The sequence below is a fragment of the Salmo salar genome, chromosome 06 (assembly GCF_965601325.2).
Source record: "Salmo salar chromosome 06, fSalSal1, whole genome shotgun sequence".
Classification (NCBI taxonomy): domain Eukaryota; kingdom Metazoa; phylum Chordata; class Actinopteri; order Salmoniformes; family Salmonidae; genus Salmo; species Salmo salar.
Window position 1 is genome coordinate 77,982,184 of NC_138296.1, and position 17,622 is coordinate 77,999,805.

At 41.7% G+C, this 17,622-nt stretch overlaps 1 protein-coding gene across 3 annotated transcripts; it reads right to left on the reverse strand.

The window, feature by feature from the left end:
* Window positions 1-222: 222 nt before the first annotated feature.
* Window positions 223-17,030, reverse strand: gpcpd1 (glycerophosphocholine phosphodiesterase 1). 3 transcript variants are annotated; one of them, XM_082976988.1, is made up of 22 exons: window positions 16,736-17,030; window positions 16,158-16,293; window positions 15,763-15,855; window positions 15,349-15,439; window positions 15,160-15,244; window positions 12,980-13,055; window positions 12,323-12,364; window positions 11,420-11,543; window positions 10,854-11,094; window positions 10,535-10,697; window positions 9,432-9,564; window positions 8,905-8,959; window positions 8,719-8,811; window positions 8,563-8,640; window positions 8,338-8,377; window positions 6,551-6,606; window positions 6,362-6,427; window positions 5,995-6,131; window positions 5,654-5,789; window positions 5,413-5,573; window positions 4,231-4,295; window positions 223-2,918 (listed from the first exon to the last, which is right to left on the reverse strand). In XM_082976988.1, exons 3-22 carry the CDS (start codon window positions 15,809-15,811, stop codon window positions 2,875-2,877), a joined length of 1,935 nt encoding a protein of 644 aa, XP_082833114.1. In that variant the 5' UTR covers window positions 15,812-15,855; window positions 16,158-16,293; window positions 16,736-17,030; the 3' UTR covers window positions 223-2,874. The 3 variants fall into 3 exon arrangements, with proteins under 3 accessions (XP_082833114.1, XP_014061206.1, XP_082833113.1); XM_014205731.3 differs by lacking the exon at window positions 4,231-4,295; XM_082976987.1 differs by lacking the exon at window positions 4,231-4,295 and having other exon boundaries at window positions 15,763-15,870.
* Between the last annotated feature and the right edge of the window lie 592 nt (window positions 17,031-17,622).

The following is a 17,622-nucleotide window of genomic DNA, read 5'->3' on the forward strand; positions in this document are numbered from 1 at the left end:
CACCTTGCCAAGGCAGAAGGAGTTAAGTACACCCAAGATAATGTTGGTTGGTGACAATGTTCAAGGCCAACCAAAGGCCTCCAGGGGTTGTAAATTCAGAACCAGATCAACATTATTTCTCTAATAAATAAATCACTCATCATACTGTGCGGTACACTCTTAAAATACTGGTACCGACCGGTATGTCAATTTTTGCGATGTGTAAAAGAAAGTCTTACAAAATACGTTTGTAAATCATTTTATTAATTTTTCATTTCATTTAGTTAGCATTGTATTGTCCAAACAGAGTAGCAAGGGTGTGACATGAACGAGTGACCGTCGATACAATCAACTCATGTCACCCAGTCCATCATAGCACTCTGTCTGAGGGGCATGCATCATGACTAACAGTAGGCCATACATACAGTAGAAGTGTCAAACATTAAGATCATTTTTTTTTTGCCTTACTTTTATAACTTAAAACAGACAAACGAGCAGACAGACTATACATTTCTACAACAATGCAAGCTTCTCTGTGTTCAAGTGAAATGTTTACATGTCATATACACCATTTAGGAAAAATAGACAGTTACATGTCTTCCATGTGCATTTAAATAAAAGATTGTAGAACAAAATACGGATGGTAGGAAAAATGTGAGTTGCAATGTAGCAGGAAAACTGTGCAAGGGGAAAAAATAAACTTTTGTTCAGTGGAGGCAAGACAAATATTGGTCTTCTATTGCATTAAATGATCAGAGGTATGAAGAGACTGAAGCAAGTGGCAATCAGACTAGTGAAATCATACAACTTCCCCATTAAGGCTTTCTGATGATGTGGTCCTCTGTAGTTCAGTTGGTAGAGCATGGCGCTTGCAACGCCAGGATAGTGGGTTTGATTCCCGGGACCACTCATACATAAAATGTATGCATGCATGACTAAGTCGTTTTGGAAAAAAAACATCTGCTAAATGGCATATATTATGTGTAGAGCAAGCACAGCTACTAAGAAAACCCTTCTCATCAAAGGAGATAAGGGATTGAGTTCTGTGGACTAAACCTAGCCATAACAAATGGCTATCTATACTCCCCTACTTATTTGGACATTGAAGCTGAAACTTTGAATTTGTCTCTGTACTCCAGCGTTTGGGATCAAATGTTTTAAAATGAGGCGACAGTACAGAATTTCACCTTTTATCTGAGAGCATTTTAAATACATATGTTTCACCATTTAGAAATTAATTCACTGTCTAATGTTTTATTGTTAATAAGAATATTACAGGTTTCTGAACACTTCTATATTAATGTGGATGCTACCACACTTTTTGGATAATCACAAATGAATGGTGAATAATGACGAGTGAGAAAGTTACAGATGTGTAACTATCGCCTCAAACAATTGATCTCAAATTCAAAATGCTTGAGTACAAAACAAAACTAAACATTTTAGCTTCACTGTACAAATAAATACGCAGGAGTGTATACCTTTCCTAATGGTGACTTTTGAGCTCACACAGATTCAAGGTGGTGTTGAGAGCATAAACAAACTGTTTTTCTACTGGTCATTCAACAGGTCATTAAAGTGATATTATTCATCTGTTCAGATTTAGGCACCCACAGCAACACTTCATAATCTGGTCATCCAGCAATGACACTTCATTAATGGCACGGCTCAGGGCACTCCTAATACAAATCAGATTGCATGAGTTTAAGTTCAAATGGACAATTGAATTTAAAACCACCTGAGAGAGAAAGTTTTGGTCACTGTCCAGAATGATCTTGTTCTACTGCAATACTCCCTGTCAAAATGATATGAGTGACAAAAATAACACTGCTATTGTAAAATGTTGGCTATATCATTTGAGGAAAATCATTACGCAGATGCAAATCATTATCCGCCTAAAGACTTCAAACTACAGCATATGCTTAAATTAAACCTATGATACTCCAATAAGAAACTTTATCTGGAAAAGCTAACACAGTTAATTTCAGCACTTTAGTTTGATTTGTATTTAGCAAATTTGCTATATAAAAGATGCACTTGAAAATAAATTCCTTGAGTAGGTAATTTGTAAGTGAAGACCTGTGAATGTCCAGGTAATTCCATTATTATTGTGACTGAGGTGCATATCCCACAGTCATTCAACTGCGTAGAACTAAAATCCAAATAACAAATGCCAGAAGCCTTTTCTGGCAAAACACCATCCCTTTTCCAGTTAAAACAAACAGCTGAGAGGACACTGATCTGGACACAGCTTGTGTATGGCTTCAGTGGACAGAGTGGAGGTCAGTTCAGTAAGGGTTGTCACTTTCTGGTCATGCTAGACAGGATAGGAGTGTATTTTAAACCCCCATTGTGATTACCATCACAATGCCTAACCCCTAGCATAGGAGCTACACCAGACGCGCAACTTTTGCAGTGTGATACGCTCCAATTCACTTCAATGAAACCAGGCGTAAGCGCGGTAGCTTTGCGAGAGGCTTGCGCTGCTCAAGCTTAAAAGATTGACAAGCAGCTCACACCCGAGAACATTAGGATAAAGTGACTTGCACTCTGCTCACGCAGGCAAAAAGTTACACTTCCAGTACAACAGGTTAAAAAAGAAAATCCCTCTTCCCTAGTGTAGCTCCTATGTAACACTCTGACACTTAATTATAAACAAGTAGTGTACACTTACTCATCAATTCTGTCTATATGTATTGCCGCTTCTGTCCTATCTAGTGACAAACTTAGGGGGGCAGTGAGTCGTTCAGGAGGAGCTGAGGCCTGAGTCAGACTCTGCACTGCCGTTGTGCTCCTTGGAGGTGGAGGAGGGGCAGACAGGAGCCGCCTGGCAGGGGATGGTGTAGCAGGAACACACAAAGCTCTTGAGCGTTTCCTGCAGCGTGTGCTGCTCCTCTACTTTGAAGATGTTAGGCTGCTCGACTTGGTCGTCACAGATCCTGGAGAGAAAGATGGAGAAAGGAGAAAAACAAACATCTGTTAATGAGCCAAAGACAGAAGAACTACCTCAGGTACACAAGGGAACACGGAAATGCTGTTCAAAATAAAGATGTCTGGTTTCTCAGTGTCTACATAACAAAGGGCTAATCAACATGATCAATAGCATGTCAATATAGGCCTAACCTTAGCAATAAAAACAAACTCACATTACATGATCAGCTACTGTACAATGTTGTAGCATAAAGCAGAAGAGAAGGGATTAGCTTCTAGCAGTATCCTTCATGACAACACAACAATCACCAATAGGCTTTTTTCCAACCGCTCTACATTACATGCACTAATGGAAAAGACCACTACGCTAACACCCATATTTTTCATGCATCTATGCTGATTCTTAATCATTATAAATAATTCATAAACAAATAATTGTTCACCCATCAAGCTATGAAATCCCTGAGAAGTTGTAACAGACTGAAATACACAATACTCTGCAAAGCCAAAAAGAGCAGCGAGCTGAACTCAAGCTGTTATCAGTCATGAACTGGAACATTGTGCACACAGGACGATGTCACCAGTTTGGGAACATCCATTCTACAACTAGCTGGAAGGCGTATTAGTGACCCCGAACTCATGATACTTCCTTGGCCCTAAATAAAGAGCATGCAAATCTGAAAGGTTAAATACTTGCAGGTGAAAACCAGAATGTGCAGTCAATATGTTTCCAACAGGCATTCAAAAGAACAGTGCACACTCAACAACAGAATTCAGCTCAATGTAAACAGGCTCTTACAGCCACTTGCTCGTGAATCAGCCATGCTGCCTGACTACCTGACATTCCAACAAAACAGAAAGTTGCTCTAACTGGGTGCTTTATACGCCATGCATCTACATAGGCCTCTGTCTGGGAATGGCCAGTGCTGATAAAAGCATGAATATAAGGAGCAACCTTTATCCACTGGGGAAGTCTCATCTCAAATGATAGACAGGGCAGTTGACCAATCAATCGTTGCTTTAAACAATCAATATTAACACTTTAATATAAAGTCTGGTAAAATGTTGCTACCAACACACTTTTTCATAAGAAGTGCAAACTCTAGGGAGACTATCACAGGGGAACATAGCCTAGTTCTCCACACAGTTGAGCAAAATGAGAAGTCAATTGTCTTGCATCATTGTCACGGAACCCTGCTGGTCTGTTCCAGTTATTGACCAGACCAGGGGGCTTTCATTCAGGCAGTAGTCACGAGGAAACAAAAGATCCAAAATCAGTGGTGAGTAAATAAGCACAACCAGGAACCAGAGAGACATTACTGGCATCAGAAGAACCAGTAGGGTGAGAGTCAATGACATGATTTGGCCACCAGCTTTCACATATTCTGAAAGAAAGAGGCACAGTTATCAGCTCCGGGTAGAAATGGCCATTTTAACCACAGATCTAGGGTCAGATTATATTAGTCCCAATAAGGGTTGAAAGAATATCTGACCCTGCATCTGCTGTTAGGGGCAACTTTTACCAACTCCCAGTTGTCATGATAATAAGCAGGGGACTGGAGTAAATGTATCTGGTGTATTCCAGTGATAAGATACAGCTGGAAGAAATTCTGTCAATCCATTTCTGACTCCCAGGAATCCCACTGAATGGTTTAATCTGTAAACCTCATCACGGCCAAACATGTAGACCACAGTTCAAAGGTGTCATTTAGGTAAAACAGGTCTATACTGCTGAGGCAGTATTCTAAAACCAGTTCTTGCTGAGGTCAGGTCACATGACATGTCTGTTCTTTGAAGGAAGCCTCTCTCTGACCCAGCTATCTCTACTTGAATTTTCTAATTACATAACGACTATTACTTTCATTAGTCTAGCTACGGTGGCTGAACGACAAGTGATTAAATATTTGCCTACTGTGTGTGTTTTTAGGTTGTAATAATATGTAACCTCACATTATGATGTCCTTAACTGATACGCTGACTGTGTTTACACTACAATTACTGACCCATAATGGAATATTTTCATTACTGCAGTTGTAAAAATGGATATATTATTATTGTCCCATTCACTTCTCTGGACCTGCACTGTTGGAGCTCCAACAGTAAGAATTTCACTGTACCCTGCAATTACATCATTGACCCTGTGCATGTGACTAATAAACTCTTGAGTCTTACAGCTGTTGATAGTGTGATCAGGATAGATATTTAAACACGGGTTTACATAACTACATGAGAACAGGGTGTACCTGCCCGAGGGTCAAACTCTTAAGTCCTAACAAAATATTTTATTATAGCTAACCTTTGGCTAGGCCTCTGGGGAACTAAAAACAGCACATTGAGCATTATGGGGGGGGGGGGGGGGGGTTCCTCTCCATTAGGCCTAGTCTTGGAGTAAAACAGTAAGCTTTTTAGTCTAGCGCAAACTTTAATCTGTGTCTGGTAACCTGCCCCTATATGAGCCAAACGGATTTACCAGTCATAGACCATCATCAGACGAATGTTTACCTGTCGTAGATGAGTCCGTCGATGCCCTGTTCCCGTAGCTTGGTCCTGTTGTCGTGGTCGTTGTTGAGGTCTCCCCAGCAGAACACTACCAGGCCTTTAGACTGGGCCTCTCGGATGTGCTCCAGGTTCTGAAGGAGCTCCTCAGTGTGGGCACTAATACCCTACAGACACAATCAGAGTTGACTGATCTCCTACATTAGCACAGACACATCCATCCATCCATCCCAGTTCCACCACTCACGAGGAGGTTTTCGCTCTGTGCAAAGCTCATGGCGATCTGTGTGGTGCGACAGCGGATGTCCATGAGCTCCGGGTAGATCTCAGAGATGCCCTGGGTCAGGAACAGGATGGGGTACTTGTTCTGCTTCTGACGAACCCTGGGGGAGAATACAGCATTTATGGTTAACTTCACTGTAACCCCCCCTTACGTATGCATTCATAAAGCCTTCATAACAGCTACATAACATTTGTCATAGGCAGTCAAACATACATATTACAACTATGTAAACAAGGCTTCAGCTCGGCAGGTTAACACTGTCTTCAGTCTGATTGTTGGATAACTGGTCGGTAAGTGGTGCTTACATTGTGCAGATGTCAGGGTCGAAGCAGGAGAAGACGATGCGTCTCTTGCCAGCTCTCTGCAGCACACAGGTCAGTATGATGTCCAGGAACAGGTTCATGTTGAAGTACGAGGACAGGTTTCCTTCCCACGAACCATCCTGTTGTAAACAAAATCACAACCGTCCAATGTGATACGGGTTGTTACAATCGAACCATGATAGGATAGTTAGAAGTACAAAGTGTTCCTATTTGACTTGAACCACAAGCCCTAACCCTAAAAAAAACAGATGGGTCATGTACGTGCTCATCGGTTCAGCCACTTAGGTACTTTCTAGCATGGCCACCTCGTGACTTCCCATCTCCAGTATCACTGACTGGCTGTACCTACCTTCATCTGACAAACCCACTTCAGCTCAATGTTGAAGCCCACATTTTCAGGCACTGCTTGGAATATCTGGAACATGACATAGGGAATCAGTTATAATAGGACACAGAACCTGAAGGTTGGGATAGGCTAGTTCACAAAGATCACCAAATAACCCCATCGTATGGTGACGCCGACTAGGAGGTTATCTACCTGGGAAAAGGAAGGGAAGGGCTGATGCTCGTCAACCTCTTCGTCTTCATCATCATCTAAGAAACAAAGTGGGAGTAAACCATACACAGTTCAGCAGCTGCTCTGATAGGCCCATACACAGTTCAGCAGCTGCTCTGATAGGCCCATACACAGTTCAGCAGCTGCTCTGATGATTCATGTTCAACTGCTTTAAAACAATGATGCAAGCAGCGGACATACAGTGCATTTGGAAAGTATTTAGACCCCCTGACTTTTTCCACATTTTGTTACGTTACAGCCTTATTCTAAAATCGATTAAATTGCTGATTTTTCCTCATCAATCTACACACAATACCCCCAAAACAGTTTCTTTAAAAGATATTAGCAAATGTATAACAAATAAACTGATATCACATAGGGTGCTATTAGGGTGCATAAGTATTTACATAAGCATTCAGACCCTTTACTCAGTACTATGTTGAGCACCTCTGGCAGCGATTACAGCCTTAAGTCTTCTTGGGTATGACGCTACAAGCTTGGCACACCTGTTTTTGGGAAGTTTCTCTCATTCTTCTCTGCAGATCCTCTCAAGCTCTGTTAGGTTGGATGGGGGGCGTCGCTGCACAGCTATTTTCAGGTCTCTCCAGAGATGTTCGATTGGGTTCAAGTCCGGGCTCTGGCTGGGTCACTCAAGGACATTCAGAGACTTGTCCTGAAGCCACTCCTGCGTTGTCTTGGCTGTGTCCTTAGGGTCGTTGTCCTGTTGGAAGGTGAACCTTCACCCCAGTCTGAGGTCCTCAGCACTCTGGAGCAGGTTTTCATCAAGGACATCTCTGTACTTTGCTCCGTTCATCTTTGCCTCGATCCTGACTAGTCTCCCAGTCCCTGCCACTGAAAAACATCCCCACAGCATGATGCTGCCACCACCATGCTTTACCGTAGGGATGGTGCCAGGTTTCCTCCAGACGTGACGCTTGGCATTCAGGCCAAAGAGTTCAATCTTGGTTTCATCAGACCAGAGAATCTTGTTTCTCATGGTCTGAGTCCTTTAGATGCCTTTTGGCAAACTCTAAGTGGGCTGTCATGTGACTTTTACAGAGGAGTAGCTTCAGTCTGGCCACTCTACCATAAAGGCCTGATTAGTGGAGGGCTGCAGAGATGGTTGTCCTTCTGGAAGGTTCTCCCATCTCTATAAAGGAACTCTGGAGCTCTGTCAGAGTAACTGTCGGGTTCTTGGTCACCTCCCTGAACAAGGCCCTTCTTTCCCGATTGTTCAGTTTGGCCGGGCGGCCAGCTCTAGGAAGTCTTGGTGGTTCTAAACTTCTTCCCTTTAAGAATGATGGAGGCCACTGTGTTCTTGGTGACCTTTAATGCTGCAGACATTTTTTGGTACCCTTCTCCAGATCTGTGCCTCGACACAATCCTGTCTCAGAGCTCCATGGACAATTAATTTGACCTCATGGCTTGGTTTTTGTTCTGACATGCCCTGTCAACTGTGGGACCTTATATAGACAGGTGTGTGACTTTCCAAATCATGTCCAATCAATTGAATTTACCACAGGTGGACTCCAATCAAGTTGTAGAAACATCAAGGATGATCAATGGAAACAAGATGCACCTGAGATCAATTTCGAGTCTCATAGCAAAGGGTCTGAATACTTATGTGAACAAGGCATCTGTTTTGCATTTTTTTTATACATTTGTTAAAATGTCTAAAAACCTGTTTTCACTTTGCCATTATGGGGCATTGTGTGTAGGATTATGTGGTGGGTATTGTAGCCAGCGAAATATAAGAAAATACACTATACCTTTGTGGTCGTTCACCTTCAAGGCAGAAGCATGGCCCAACTGTTCAAACACAAAACCAAGTCATCTTTCACATCACTTAGGCCTACTCCTAAATAGTGTGGGATAAACCATAGTCTACATGACAAAAGAATACTTCATATTAACCCATTTCAAGGACTGGCGTCTGAGTTTATTAACTAGTAAAGGAGAAGCCAGAGGCTAGTTGTAGTTAAAAGCTCTTCTACCTTGAGCTGCTGTAGCTGGTCGTATGTGAGGTCTTTGACAGGAACTTCAAACAGGTCCAGAGAGAGCTTGTCTCCTTTCTGACAGGAGAGGAAAATAAAATAAAAAGTAAGGATGCTGTACAGGGTGCACCCGGCAGGATTTATGTTGTTGTTTACCTTCTTAGTGGAGATGCAGCAGGTGAGATCGTGGTACACGATGGGGACGCAGTCCTTGGAGAGATGGACGTCAAACTCTACATAGGCAGCCCCCTTCAGAAACATACCACACACATGCAGTCAACTCTGATGTAAAACCAGATCAGATACATTTCCAGGTGTTTTACGTTTTGTAGGAATACTCACATGATTGGCAGCACTTTTAAACGAGGCAATGGTGTTCTCCCTAACTTTGGTATGTCTGAAAATCAAAATCAGACATTTGTAGCACAAAACCAAAGATAACCAATGACAAAGGCACCCAAATTACAATGTACAGTATAACACAGATACCAAACCAATTATGTACGGTCAGACTACTAGTTAATGACTTGCACTCTGACACAACTTCTGGCTGAGATTCAGAGGCACGGTTTTCCCAGTACAGTGACATGACAAGAAACCAGAAAGAACAATGTCTTTGTTATTGCTTGTTGACCTCGACTTCCTCTGTTGATGTCTCAGTCTGACTGGGCATGTCCTAACTTGCACTGAATCTTTGAAGCCGGACAGAACAGAACAATTGCATTCAAACATTCAATAAACAGAGTACGAAAGGGACTTTGTGTTGTTATTGAGTAGAGTCCTGCTTCAACACACAGACATTCATTTAAAAATTACACTTAGGTACATCAACACCTAATAATCAATTTTGTCGTGTGTGCGTCTCTCACTTTGCTGCGTGTGTGCTGCCAGCCCCTCTGTGGCCTACGTCCAGTGGGGCACTCCTCTTCCTCCAGTACTTGGTGAAGGACGAGCTCATGTCACACTGTAGTCCCTCGATAGGACGGATCACCAGGTAGTCCACTGGAACAAAAAAATACATGACTTTACATTATTATACGTTGTTTTAAAAATGTGAATTGTACTCATTAATTTACTTTAATCTGACTTTTATTTTTTACCAGGGAAACATTTTAGCTAACCCTTTGGCCCCAAGTCATCTAATTCTGCATTTACATTCTACTTCCTGTTTTGACCTCCCACCCTGTTTGACAGTTACATGCTAAGCGGAAAGTTGACTGTTTACATAGGAAAAAAGTCTGCAGGAGGAACTGGATGTGCTGACTTACAGTACTCCACAGGGTTGGGGTCAACTGAAAAGAATATGTTACCCCCCTCCCTTTAGGAGTCAAATGAAATTGGGAATTGAATTAAACAATTTAAAAGTTCTGAAATAAAACACCCCTCCCTTTCAATTTATTGAGAAATCCTTCTTTATTTTTAGTATTGAAATAGAATTTCAGTTTATTTCCTGAATTAACTGACTAATTCCATTTCTGGTACACACTTCTGAAAGACCTGTCAGTCAATACAGGCTGAATCTTAGTTTTAGACCATCTACTTAACATAGTCAGTCACTCTTAGGGAAATATAGAAGTTTTCAAATGTAACCTGTATTTAACTAGGTAAGCCAGTTAAGAATAAATTCTTATTTATAATGACGGCCTACCCCGGCCAAACCCGGACAACGCTGGGCCAATTGTGCGCCGTCCAAAAGGACTCCCAAACAAGGGCGGATGTGATACTGCCTGGATTCCAACCAGGGACTGTAGCGATGCCTCTTGCACTGAGATAGAGTGCCTTAGACCGCTGCGCCACTCGGGAGTATATTCAATAAGACCTGCTGCATTTGAATCAAGTTTTCTGCAAATATCCCATTGATATTAATACCTGATTTACAAAGAGTTACATGGGTGTCAAGTAACTCAGTAGCTTTGTAAAACTAAAATATTACAACACCACTTGTTCCAGGGGGGGTAGGAGGGTTGCTCACCTCGGACTTTGCCCAGGGTCTGTCTGGAGTTGCGTTTCATGATGGGCAGAGTGACCACACCCGTATCCTTGCCACTCTCCACAAAGAATGAGGAGAGAAGGCAGGCCGTACCCACGGTCCCCGGGTGGGCATCCCCTGGCACTACATGCTCACCCATGTCCTCCTTTTGAGGAGGGGAGGAAAGGGTTAATAGATTCACTCTGTACTGTACACACACACACACACACACACACTAAACACTGGTTTGGGAGTATAGTTACAACACGAAAATCAGTTGTTTCTGTAGAGTTGACAATAGTCACCCTGCTGTGAACTGTACCTCAAAGAAGTCAAAGGTGAGTTCCAGGTTGTCAGGGTCCATGGTGTGGATGACGTACTCTGTCCACTGTGAGGCCTCCAGGGCATAGCCACACTCAGGCTGGGAGTGGCGGGACTTGTACGCATCACCACTGATCATACTGGTCTCCAGCGTGGTGGTCATCTTGTGCCACGCCACCGCGCTCTGCTCCTGCTCTTCATCATCCTCCTCCTCTTCTACACCTTCCAGTGTCAGCTTGATCCTGGGGTCAGGGGAGAAAGGTCACAGGTCAACAGAGGTCAAATTGGGAAAGGTTTTAGACCTTACAAGCCTGACTAATAAGTCATGAATTTGAACAGGTGGACTAGTGTTCTCATCAATACCTTTACAGGAGTTGTCTGTGTATTTCATCAATAAAGAGGATTTATTTTAGTGCCCTATTTGGTTTGATTCCATAAGTTTTTTTGGGATCATTTCTATCTGCATTTGAGGAGATTCTGCCCCTTCTGATCCAAGCCACAGCCTCTTAGATAAGCACTCAGGCATCAAACAGTGTTGAATAAGAGCCGCGTGTCTCTCGGCCTCACCTGAAACGAGACTTCTTATATTTCTTCTTGGTGATGGATACAGGAGACGTCTTTGAGTAGTGCAGACGCAAACGGATCTCTGTCTGGCACGTCAGCCACCCAGAGTCCACACACTGTAAGCCATCTGCAGAAAGGAGTCGCAGGGAAACGTAGTGAGTGTTCTGGCACAAAATGGCTCCTGCTGGATCACCCAGGTGAATGTAACAGTACTTGGTGGTGGATGAGGTTAGCTAGCCGCAAACAATGCAAAGCACTTTGAGAAAATCGCTATGGAAATAAAAGCCATTGTTTAAACATATTCGCATGTTTTACCAGATAACTGTAACCTCAAATCTTATCAGTCTCTAATGGGGACGTGCTTTACATGTAACCTGTGAAGAGCTCAGTTCAACCAGAGGTTTGAGTCATTCCTCAGGTACTTAGTAGCACTTTGACGTTTATTGTCATGAATCTTGCCTTGAAGGCAGAACTGAGCAATTTCCACTACATGTGCAAAGTCAAAATTGGCTATATAGTAACAATTCATGAAAACAGAAATGTGCTTTCTGGTCTTCATTTAAGGTAATGGTTAAGCTTAAGGTTAGCAGTGTGGTTAAGATAAGGATTAAGGTTAGGTCAACCTATCAGGTAAGAGCGTTGGGCAAGTAACCGGAATTTGACAAACTGACTTGTTGGAAAGGTGGCATCCTATGACGGTGTCACGTTGAAAGTCACTGAGTTCTTCAGAAAAGCCATTCTACTGTCAAAATGTGTCTATGGAGATTGCATGGCTGTGTGCTCGATTTTATATACCTGTCAGTAACAGGTGTGGCTGAACTAGCCAAATCCACTAATTTGAATGGGTGTCAAAGATAATTTCCCAAAATTGATTAAATCAAGATGTGATATATTTAGTTGACTTACTGTGGAATCCAAATTGGCCATTGTCAATATCAAGGTGTGATTCTGCAAGAGAATAAACAGGCATGAGGTCTATAGAAAACAAACCATAAAGTTCCATACTTCTAAAAGAAACATAAAATAGTAATAATAATTATATAGATTTGATGTTTTAAACCTTGACCAAAAAGTGTCAGGCTGTAGGATTGAGGGTGACACTACAGTATATTAGATTTGTTCCCATCAAGCTGATTTTGAATGAGCTTTGTCTGAGTTCTGAAACAATGGTGTTTGAGTGGCCTCAAATCAAATGTTGTCACATGTGCCAAATACAACAAGTGTAGACCTTACAGTGAAATGCTTACTTATAGTTAAGAAATGATTTACTAAATAAACTCTAAAGTAGAAAATAAAATCAAAAGTAACACAATAAAATACCAATAACAAGGTTATATACTGGGGGTATTAATTTGTACATGTAGGTTTCGGGTAAAGTGACTATGCATAGATAATAAACAGCGAGTAGCAGCGGGGGGGGGGGGGGGGGGGGGGCAGTGTAAATAGTGCGGATGGCCATTTGATTAAATTGTTCAGCAGTGTTATGGCTGCTGAATCCCCTTGCCTCAGGTAAGCATAGAAACATTTCCCAAACCAAGCTGGGCATCGTTCTGATTTATATACCTGTGGGTCTCATCAGGCGTGGCTGCTGGTGGGTCTCCCACTTAGTGACTATCACCTGACAGGGACCACCTGCACTCTGCAATGCCAATGTTTAGTACAGCATTAAGACAGATGTAGTCAACGGTCACTTTGGTCACCAATCAGCAACCATTGGTTGATATCTGCAAAGGGGTTCTATTAGTTGACAGAACTTTGGCATCATCTCTTCTACTACACTAACATATTTTGCTATCTCCTCTGAAAGATTTTGAATACTTACTATAAAACATTTTAGAATTATCATTTTTTCTCCGGTCCAACAAAGTTGGTCTGCTACAATATTTAAGCAATAAGGCATGAAAACCTGGAGATGATCGTGTGAATATCTCCTGAGTAAGGGTTGTTCGAAGGCCCGGCGCAGAACGGAGGGCCGGGAAACAGCCCATAGGAGAGACATTCACCATTTTTGTTATTTTAATGAGTACATTTGTTTTATTTCATCCTTCAACCAGACAATATAGTCCAAATATAGCCAAGCGAGCTGATCATCCAGTCCAAACGTTTTAAGCAAAAAAGGTTGGCATGCAGGCTAGTTACTTCACCTAGCCAACTAAAGCTAAGACACAATCACACCAAGCAGCTGAAATGACAAACTATGTGCATTTTCATTTCTTTTGATATATCCATTATAATGTTCCAAAATGAATTTGGCTGGCTCAGAGAAGCTGTCAGTCTCGTCACATTCATTCTCTCTATGGCACAGTGTCAAAACCTGCAACATTGTTGCACAGATCAGAGGCAGGCAGAAAGGTTTAGACAAACCAAATGCTAGCCTAGTGGTATGGGGAAATAATGTCTAGTCACTTTTTTACAGGGAAGATTACGTTTATAAATTGCCTGGCTGGGACGTGGGGCAGTGGATCATTCTAATGAAACTGTAACAGGCATTACCCAGGGACTGTGGTGAATAACTCCCTGCTATCAACCAATCAGCATCCAGGATCCAAACAACTCGTTTTATAATTGGTATTAAAAACAGGTTAAATCACAAAAATAATTGAATGTGGTCCTGGTTTTAGGTTTCTGGCCACAGAGACATAGTAAAACGTGATGTCATTACAGCTGGCCTATCTGAATGTGTTTGCTGAGCACCACCCCATGAGTCAACAAATTATGCTCTCTGACAAGTTAGTAATGCTGCTAGCCCACTGACAGTAGTTCAGACCAGGAAGGGACAGCACAGTTCAAATGAGTTGTTTTTCCTCGTTTCCACATCGCATCACGGGTGTGATAGTGTTACTTCATATGCTACTGTCTGTAGGACACAACAGCCAGACACGCTCCCTCTAGCTGTTCCTCTCTGAATGAGGAAGTGCTTAAAAAAGGGTGTAATTTGAGCCTCCAAGCTGCCCATATAGAGAATATTACTGAGAACTGACATGAATAATTGGAATGGTAAAGAACATACTGTGCTTGTGTTGGTCTGTTCCAACTTCCAAGTCTAGCTTAGCATTAAATAACATGGGAGAGGCTCACGTCACGTGCACAGATCAGAGCTCAGCTATGGCCAGCTGGCAGAGCTCCAGGCATGCTCTCCTCTCTAAGAGTTATGTAGCAACTGCACAGAGGACAGCTAGAGGGGATCAACACAGATGTGGGGAAAGTGAGCTAAATAACCCATGAATGATCTTAGATCTGCTATAGCGTAGCTAATCTAATGCTTTCTAATGTTCACTCAAAACAGACTTACTCATAGACTAACTCGGTCACACTTGGATTACAGTGGCTCCATAGAAGAAGAACTGTGTGTGAATTAAAACATCCTCTAAACAGTTTAGTATGAAGTACATTACATTTAAATGACATTCAATTTCATAAAAGAGATAAGCTGTGAAAATATCAGCAGCCTCCAGAACTGAAGTGGGGATATAAAATGTTGATCACACTGTATGTAGACTATTCATCACCATCATCAAAAGGAAGGTTTAAGAGCACAACACAACGACTCCTAGTCTGGCTCTAACCTGCTGTTAACACAATACTGTCAATCCTTTGTCAACTGTCTCTCAACGGCCAACATGAGATTACCACTAAAGCAACTACTTACGTAACTGGATTATGGTACAATTGTTTTTAAAGACCAACCACAATGTATTTTATTTAATATTACATCATGCTGACAGCACATAAAATGAGCTCACCTTTGACTCCAGGAAGTGGCCTTTGAAATAGCGGTAGGTTGACACAGCACCTCTGGGCACACTGATGATCCTCTTCCACAATGTGCTGGGGAAGGAACATAATATGTGTAATAACTTAAACACCCTGTAGCTACAAAAATCAACACAGAAATCATTCAGATCATATTCCAAGAGGAAAGTGATATGTACCCATCGTGTTCAGCAGGTTGTAGGGTCACAGCTCTCTGATGGCACCAGCCTCCTAAAGCTTCACAGCTACCAACCACGGCTATCACCTCCCCTAGTCATACACCATATTATTACATTCCATTAATGCGCCACACACACACACACTCACCTTGCACGCATTTTCACAAACACCCCTTATTAGGTTCAAAAGATCAAGGCCTTTTTAGCCAAAAGCCAAACTCTCGTGGACAGGCTTGTAATCGAGAATCTTACCAAATTACGCAGGATATTAGATATGGGTTAGCTGAGATTAGCTAAAAGATGACATTCCTGATTGACTGTCTGGTTAGTTGTCAATTTTTCTGTCTAAAGTTGAATTGAATAGTCTTCTTGTTTCAGATTAGTCTGTTGCCCTGCAGTAGGGGTTGGTCTTACCTGGGGATGTGTCTCCCCTAACTGCCAAAGTCACTTGAGTTGTCTCCATAGTTGACACAGGCACAAACAAGGTCAATTGGAGGTGCAATCAAGCTGGAAAACCAGGAACTTAATGATAAAACAGGCATGGATTTAGGCATAGATTTAGTGGATCAACAAACGTCCAACAAAGCTGTGCTGGGTACTAGCTAGCTATATATGACTAAAAAGATAAGTTAATTGTCATCTCTTCCTTAGATGACATAACATTGTCAAACAATGGAGTTAAATTCGTACTAGTTAGGTCTTAAGGGAACACATTTTACAATTGGAGAACAATTACAATTGTTATGTTGAAAATCAGCTCTTTCCTAGGAACTAGTTATCACTTTAAGACAAAATTAATATCTACATACCTTGCTTTTTAGTTATTTGCCAGGGGGTAGACAGCTAACATTAACGTTAGAGGATAGATTCAAGAGAAGCCGTGCTGGTTATTCCATGCTGAAGTATCAGACTGGAATGAACACCGTTCGGTCCAGCTGCGTTGTGCTGTATAAGATTTAAAAAAATGACCATATCAACACAATCACTTGGGCACTTTCAACAAGCTAACTAACGTTACCTAACTAGTTAACATTACCAGGATAACAGATAGAAAACTAGTATTAGATCGTTCTCATGTTTGAGGTAGCTAACGTTTTTGTCTTTGGCACACTGCGTATGATGTAGTTAAATTCAGACCGCCTAATTCCGGAATTCAGGATTTGTCAACAAAACTGACGCCAGTTAGCCATGCTAACCAGCGGTTTACAGTACGTTCGCTAGCTTGCAAGCTAGCTGCACCCTTTACGCCAATGCGGGCAGACCGAGCCACTTTTGTGGCTAGCTAGCTAACGTAGCCATAAAAGCGTTTTTACTTTCTCTAACTACAAAACGTAACCATTGTAACTAAACAACATCGTCGCATAAAGCACAGATGGTATCCATTTACATTTCTCCATCAGCGGCCAGATCTTGTTCGATGTGGTGAATTTGGCATAGTTATTAACAACGTCTGTGATGCCGACTAGTCATGTTGTCACCAGAGTGAAATGAACAACATTAATGATCAGAAACAATAGTAAACTCAACGTTTAACCTTCAAAATAAAAGTCCCGCATTAAAACTGATGCAACCGGATTCAAATAGTGTAATCAAATGCCCTAATTGGAATAGATAATGCTAAACAAAAATCAGTACCAGAGTTTCTCCTGAGTAGAAGAGTCCCCACTTTAACGCAACACAATGTACAGAAAATTGTTGACAGTGTAATATGTATGCCTATGTTCAATACGCATATCAGATAATCTGGCAGATTGTCTTTAAGGGCCACAATAAGGGCAGCGACAACCCTGGGTGTGTAAACATTGTGGAGTTGGATACTAGAGGTGCTCCAGTTGAATGGACCTCACTTTTACTACGACATATAGCCTACTGTACAGAAAATTGTGTACAGTGCATGTTCTACAACCATATCAGAGTCAAATCGGACAGATTTCCCAGTCAAAGTTTTGCAATAAGAGTAGGCTGATACCCCATTTCATGAACCCAAGATTCATAGGTAATCCTTCAGTGCATATACTGTATGTTTCCTATGCACTTATGTAGTTCAATACATCCAGAGTGCGATTTCAACTAATTGTTCGTTTTTTGTTGTAAAATTCATTAATTATTATATTTTATTGAATTCATTAAACAACATTCCAACCTTGTTTATCATTATCTAATCCAGTTATGGTATGATTCGCCTATTTGTACCTGATCGCATCAGTTTCAATGTGGGACTTGTATTTGAAAAAGGCGAAATGCTGATTCCACTATTGCTACTCATCGCTAATG

Coding starts and splice junctions, on each gene's coding strand:
- gpcpd1 (XM_014205731.3), bottom strand. CDS start 15,811: ATGGAGACAACTCAAGTGACTTTGGCAGTTAGGGGAGACACATCCCCA. Junction 15,440..15,762: donor TAGGGGAGACACATCCCCAG/GTAAGACCAACC, acceptor GTGTATGACTAG/GGGAGGTGATAGCCGTGGTT. Junction 6,428..6,550: donor CCTTCCCTTCCTTTTCCCAG/GTAGATAACCTC, acceptor GTCATGTTCCAG/ATATTCCAAGCAGTGCCTGA.